This window comes from Melanaphis sacchari, unplaced genomic scaffold (assembly GCF_002803265.2).
Source record: "Melanaphis sacchari strain LSU unplaced genomic scaffold, SCAv2.0 Contig10_pilon_pilon, whole genome shotgun sequence".
NCBI classification, from domain to species: domain Eukaryota; kingdom Metazoa; phylum Arthropoda; class Insecta; order Hemiptera; family Aphididae; genus Melanaphis; species Melanaphis sacchari.
The window spans coordinates 1,339,200-1,346,045 of record NW_020270420.1 but is presented as its reverse complement, the minus strand read 5'-3'; the positions used below and the strand labels follow the sequence as shown (position 1 = coordinate 1,346,045).

Genomic DNA, 6,846 nt, shown 5'->3' with positions numbered 1-6,846 from the left:
AATTTTCAAGAATTCTGCCTTGTTAATAATTTTTTTTTAATGACATTTTTAGAAGAAAAAAAACAAGAAAAATTGGACAATTTCAAGTTGCTACAATAATTTATTTTGGAATTATAATAAAATAGAGGAATAAATTTAGTTAAAAACTGGTTTAGTCTTAAAATTCCCATTTTTAAGGATTTTGTTTATTTTTTTCAATTATTCTGAAAAATACTAAACATTTTTAGTGTGAATTTTTGAAGTACAAACTAAATCAAATTAAATTAACAGCTAACATTGCTCCATTATTACTATTCAATATTCAAGATTTACCTATTAATATTTTCATGTCTATTTTAATTTTAACAGACTTAAAAATGATATATGTAAAAATAAATTTGACGTATTTTACCTTGTTGTCTAGTAATTTTTACATTGCCATAAACTATCCACAGCGCCGGCGGGGCAGAAGGGGCGGCTGCCCAGGGCCTTGCTATTTTACGGCCTCTCACCTTTTATGGCATTTAATGTTTTGTAAGCATATATTTTTTTTTTAATTAAAAATACAAGTCCCACCTTTATTTCTTGTGAGTTTTTAATAAAGTGCATATCTAAAAAAGTTTAACCAATAAACTATATAGGTAATAGGTATATTAGGAATAATTTGATGAATACTTTTATTACGATGTCGATAGAAAACAAAAACACGATTGTTGTTTTGAATTTATGATAATTATCGACGAACATTATAAGCCAATAATAGGAATAAAATAAACGAGTGAGAAGTAAAAATAGTTTTAAATCTGTAAAAACAACTGCTAAAGATTTAGCAGAGGCTATAGGTATTTCTACTAATTAAAAAAAAAAGCCCTATACGAATCGAAAAAAATTATTATTTTCATATGAAACTCAAGACGAACTATCTAAAAATGAAGAAACTATTTTTATCAGGATTATTTCTTAACTATTGTTGATCAAGCATCAAGTTATTGTGTCCATGAATATGAAATTTTCACTGCTTGAATCGTTTAATAATAATTTTGGATTTTTATATTAGATTAACAAAATACAATTCATAGAAAAAGAAGAGTTAAGAAAATGTTGCCATTATTTACAAAACGTTTTAACTGATATAGATAAAATATCTATAAATATATAGATGATTATGAACCTATGAAGAATTACTTATTTTTTGTTCTAATTTCTAAAAAAACGATGGCTTTTTAAGCTCTTTCAATACTAAAGAAATGTTGTATTTCTTTTCCAAATATTTCGATTGTACTCCAAATAATACTTTCAATCCCAATTCCCAGTATTATCTGCTAGTGCAGATGCGGAAAGGAGTTTTCTCAAGTTGAAAATAATTAAGAATTACTTAAGGAGTACTTTATCAAAATATTAACTTACAACCTTAACTACTGTATCGATTAATCAAGAAGTTACTGATTCATTAGATTTTAATGAGCTGATTGACATTTTTGCTGCAGTCAAGGCTAGGAAAAATTAATTTTGGTGTTTAAATCTTGAATTCTTTCTTTTGCTTTTTTGTCTAAAACTTGTATTTAGTGAATCTACCTAAATATTTAATTTTTACATATTTTATTTGAATATAAAAATATATCTAATAGAGCAGCGTTTCTCAAACTGTGGGTCATCAGTCAATTTTTGGTGGATCGCAAACAATTTTTTAGATTATACGGATTTTAAGAAATGTATGTTAAATTAATATTAAATATATTATTATCAATAAAAGTACATTTGTAAAAATATATTGATTATAAATAATATACACCTATACAATAATACAAATAATAATTTAAACCTAATAAACAAATTTTGTTAAAAAAATTGAAATATATTATACCTATTATATTATTTTAATTAAATTTTTTTTTTTATTTAACTACTTTTTGAAAAGTGAAACCATATGGGTCACTTGAAAATTTACACTTGGAAATCTAAGTCGCGGTACTAAAAAGTTTGAGAACCGCTGTAATAAAGTATATGAACAAAATAATATTTGTAGTTTAATGTTTTAAAAAATAAATATATATTGAAGAGTGTAGGTACGTTTGTTTAATTGTGTAGGTAAACAAAGAAAAAAAAATTGGAAATACAAAAAATTGTCATACAAGTAAATAGGTATGTACTAGGACTTGTCAAGAATTTTTTTTTTTGCCTTACGAAGAAAAATTTCTTAAGTCCACAAAAAAAAAAAAATCCTCCTCAGGCCCTGCAAAACCTTCTGCCGGCGCTGACTATCTAATATCTATATACAAAAATTATATAATACAAATATTTGATAAGTGAATTATATAACATGAAAGGTTGATGGAAGAAGCCACTCATTGGTGACACTTCTAAATCGTTTAAAAAAATAAATAGTAATGAATTTTAATTTTACCTATATAGCGTTCACTTTAGATCATAAATCATAATATACAACCATAAACCTTACGGCTTAAACTGTATAATACAGAATAGTGAATACTGAATAACGGATATTAATTATTATTATTTAATATTTATTAGTTTGATACACTATCAATTATCATAATATCACTATCACTTAACCTAACATTTTAGAAATCGTCTACTTCTTCATTTAACCTGCACGTGGTTACTGGTTAGGCATCTTAGCGATTATCCACGATTGACGACTATAGTAATTACTAATTAGTAAATAGTAATTAGTAGTTAACAATTAGTAATTTACTAATGTCGTTTATAGTGTTAATGCTATTGTAGTTAATACTTATTATTTCTTCAGTGAATTAATATTTTAACCTTAATCTCAAGTCAGTCTTAAGATTAGGGAACATCTGACTGTGAATTCTCAGTTGTTTTAATATTGCTCATTCAGTTCAGATTTTTTTGTATTTAAATCATAATGTGCTTGTACGTATTTATTATATAATATTTTATCATATTTTAAAATAACTGATATTTTTTTAAACTAATTTATCCGTGAATTAATAAAAATTATATCTTTGTGTTTTAGAATTTGTTGATATGTTCGAATACTGAAACACTTACGCAGTGAATATGTCTTATTCTACTTTAAAAAAAGCTTTACAGTTATTTGAGGAACAACCGCCTTTAAATCAAAAATCAACTCAAAAAAGACCTGGTAATTTTTATTAAATTTTTTTATTTTATATTAAAAAAGAATTTAACAAAATACACGTTTTTTCAGCCAAAAAATCTTCTAGTCGCTTAAATAAATCTAAAAGTAAATCACAACGTAATAAAAGCGTATTTAAAGTACCAAATTTTATAAAATCTGATGCTGGAAAATCTGTTCTTAAAATAAAAGAACAAATTAAAAATGAAAAGGAATTGAATTTGGTGCAGTTAAATTTAGAAAGATTGCATAAATTAGATAAGACTAGTTGTGTAAATAATATTGCATCTAACTTGGTACGTATATTTGCATTGCAAATTTTTGAAAATATATTTATATTACTTAAGTAAAATGGCAACTATTCTATACATCACCTGCACATTGATTTACAGTCTAATACACAGCTTATATTCTAATCTACGCCTTATTATGCGGCCTATATTATAAACTTTTATAAATTAAATCTTTAAATTAATTCAAAAATGTTTTTTATTTAACTTAGAATGGCCAATTATATTTATTTTTGTCGTTTGCTGGGAATGTCTTTCATATTGGCTAAAAAATCATTTTTATGAGTTGTATTTTATAAAGGAGACATTTATTTTTTTAACATTGTATTTAAATGTTATATCTACAATCCTTGAGTTTATTGAATGTATATCCGTGACAATTTAATGTTAAGTTTACTTTCCATTAATCGCTATAAAATTATACATCCAATTTTTACTTTGATTTTAATAATTAGTACAGGAATTTATTAGTATTCTTAAAAAAAAAAAAAAAAATGAATGTTCTAGATCTAAATTCTACCTATGTGTTTTTAATGTTAGTTCATGTAATTTTGTTATGTTTGTAATGTTTCATTTTTGTGATTGGAATTATTTATTTCCCTTAATAGATGGTAGTTATCACATTGTAATCAATCATTGTTTTATTTCCTTTTATTTAAAAAAAAAGATATTCATTGATTTGGACAATATAACTAACTGACCAGTGACTACTTATTATTTTGAGATACAATATGTTTGTTTATCTCTGTAACAATTATATTATCTATTATAGTGCTTTTTATGCTGAAAGTCAAGCTATAAGTAGCTTGATTTACTAGAGCTAAATAATCTATTATTTCACAAAGTGAAAAATGACTTATAATGGTTGTTAAAATTTGTGTATATATGTTATTATCTTGCAAACATAATATGTTTAACAACTTATTTTAATATAATCTAATGTTTCTACATTTTTAAAATCACCATCAAAATTTCTTTTTTACTATTTCTCAAATATTATACCAGTTGACTATTACATAAAAAAAACCATCTTTAACTTTTACTTAAGTTGTGAGATTATTAACTAGTAAATAACCTGTATCTTTTTAATATTTTATACATGTAATATAACTTTTTCTAAAAATATGGCACTACAAATAACCTTTAGTAGATGTCATATTCTCGTTTTAAAAACAAAATAAAATATTTCACTTATGCATATTATAACTCACAAGATAAATTAACAAGCGTTTAAATAAAACCAAAACTGTACTGAGGTCTGTAAAGGTAAGTATTAATTGTAATTTATACCGTTAGTGAACAAAAATAGTATAAAATTTCCATAATGACAATAACTTTAATAAAGAAAACTTATAGGTTTTTCAACTTTATTAGTAGGTTGTGTATTAGACTGTTCCTAATAACTAAATCCTTGTCCCTATTCATATTTTTAATTTGTCCAAATTATATGTTTATTTAATTTTTTAATGATTTATTTATTGTATGGATTTTAGATCAAGGAGCGTCTAGTTAATTTGCCATCTGAAATATCAAATTCCAAAAAAGAAGAAAGTACTGTATTTACTGATGAAGATTTTGAAAAATTTGAACGTGAATATTTTCAAAACTAATGGATGATTTAATCTTAGGAAAAGTTATCATAATCATAGTGCTAACTATATTTGCTTATTTTACTTGTTGGCTATTCATACCACCATTTGCTGATTCAAATTCATTTATTTATCAATTATTTCCATCTATTTATAATGCTCTGGTAATTCCAGTCTCAATTGGTGTATTGTTTATAATAAGTCTTATAATTTATACTTGTGTTGCTATAAATTATTAAATTATGGCTAAACGATTAGTTATTGTAATCGCAGGAGTCACCTGTGGGGGCAAAACTACTATAGCCAATCGTCTGGTAGACATATTTAACAACATTTCAATATTACATCAAGATGATTTTTACTATACTAAACATGAAGACCATTTGGAAAGTATTCCAGAACTTAATTACCATGCATGGGATAAAATAAGTGCCTACAATATGAATGAAATGATGATTGCAATTGATTCTCAAACTTCTAACATCTTAGTGCTAGAAGGAATTCTTTTACTTGATGATATTAGAATTTTAAATTTAGCTGATTTAATATTTTTTACTGTTTTGGATAAAAAAAATTGTTGGGATAGACGTGTAACTAGAACATATTTACCTCCTGAACCACCTGGGTACTTTGACAAATATGCATGGCCTGAGTATGAGAAACATTTTGAAAAGATAAAAAAAAAAAGTAATGTTATATTTTTAAATGGGACTGATAGTATTGATTTTAACACATCTATTATTGTTAATCACATCAATCAATTATTACTAAGTTTAAAGCAATAATTGGCATGTATTTGTTAATTAGTTATTTTTAGTTTTTACTTCTTATTATAATTAAAATTTGAAGTTTAACTTTATTTAAGTATGGTTTATGTATTAAGAATGTGTAACAAAAATATTACATGAAACTGTTCATTATAATACATTTAAGAATTATGTTTTATTTTCGATAATTGTAATTTGTAAAATAGGTAATTTTATTTATATTCAACAAATCATTAATTTAATAAATAAACTTAAATTTGATATTTTATGATCATAGACTATTTATTATTAAAAATTATAATTTTTTGTTGAGTCTATTGGAAAAAAGAAATTGGTTTTTAAAAAATATTCATTAAATGGTGCAAGACGTTCCTACAGTAATTTATTATTTAATCTGCTACCAACAATAGCAGATTGGCCATAAGGGATATTAGGATTTTTCTGGTAAGCTGCTGTTGTTACATTGAATTCAGCAACATCATATTATTTGTTTAGAAATTTTAATACCAATACATATGTAAATTGCAGTGCTTATTAGCAATATTTAGCTAGATATTTGTTCATATTCCCAACAAAAGGTTAAAAATTATACTGGTCATCAGGATAGCGCTTTTTCTTATTAATATTTTATAGCTTTATTTTAACATCCTTTCCGTACTACAACTAAATGCACCAATTTCCTATATGTTATTGATAATTGAATAAATGTATTTAGTCATACTAATTAATGGATGTATAGCAGATCACAGTGTATTTAAAAATATAAGGGATACTTAAAAACTATATATATGTTAAATCATCATAAGCATGAATCTATCATGATGTAAAATGTATAAATTATACTTATAAGTCAATGTACATAAGGTTATTATAGTTAAAATTAAAATAATAAAACAGTATTTAAATGATAATAAAAGTAGATTTAATGTAAAAATTGGTTAAATCTTTCATTTAAAAAATATATATAGAAAATATTTTAAATGTACGAACTTAAAACAACAATATAAGCGTAATACAAAATCAAAGCAATTATTAAAATATATGCATTAAACATATATAATATATATATATATATATTCATTATATAATCTATACTC

General features: G+C 24.0%; 2 protein-coding genes across 2 annotated transcripts; both read left to right on the top strand.

Annotated features, from left to right (window-relative positions):
* The first annotated feature begins 2,597 nt into the window (after positions 1-2,597).
* Positions 2,598-5,028, top strand: LOC112603564 (active regulator of SIRT1-like). Its single transcript, XM_025352192.1, has 4 exons — positions 2,598-2,877; positions 2,981-3,109; positions 3,176-3,399; positions 4,887-5,028. The coding sequence occupies exons 2-4, from the start codon at positions 3,025-3,027 to the stop codon at positions 5,001-5,003; spliced, it is 426 nt and encodes a 141-aa protein (XP_025207977.1). The 5' UTR covers positions 2,598-2,877; positions 2,981-3,024; the 3' UTR covers positions 5,004-5,028.
* A 181-nt stretch (positions 5,029-5,209) lies between these two features.
* LOC112603563 (nicotinamide riboside kinase 1) lies at positions 5,210-5,755 on the top strand (the record flags this gene model as incomplete). The annotated part of the gene is made up of 1 exon (XM_025352191.1): positions 5,210-5,755. A coding segment is annotated over exon 1 (531 nt), but the record flags the coding sequence as incomplete, so codon positions are not given.
* Positions 5,756-6,846: the final 1,091 nt, after the last annotated feature.

Bases quoted from the DNA above. Each gene is read 5' to 3' on its own strand.
- LOC112603564 (XM_025352192.1), top strand. From the start codon at position 3,025: ATGTCTTATTCTACTTTAAAAAAAGCTTTACAGTTATTTGAGGAACAA. The intron at 3,110-3,175 runs GTAATTTTTATT...ACGTTTTTTCAG, and splicing joins ATCAACTCAAAAAAGACCTG to CCAAAAAATCTTCTAGTCGC. The intron at 3,400-4,886 runs GTACGTATATTT...TATGGATTTTAG, and splicing joins ATAATATTGCATCTAACTTG to ATCAAGGAGCGTCTAGTTAA.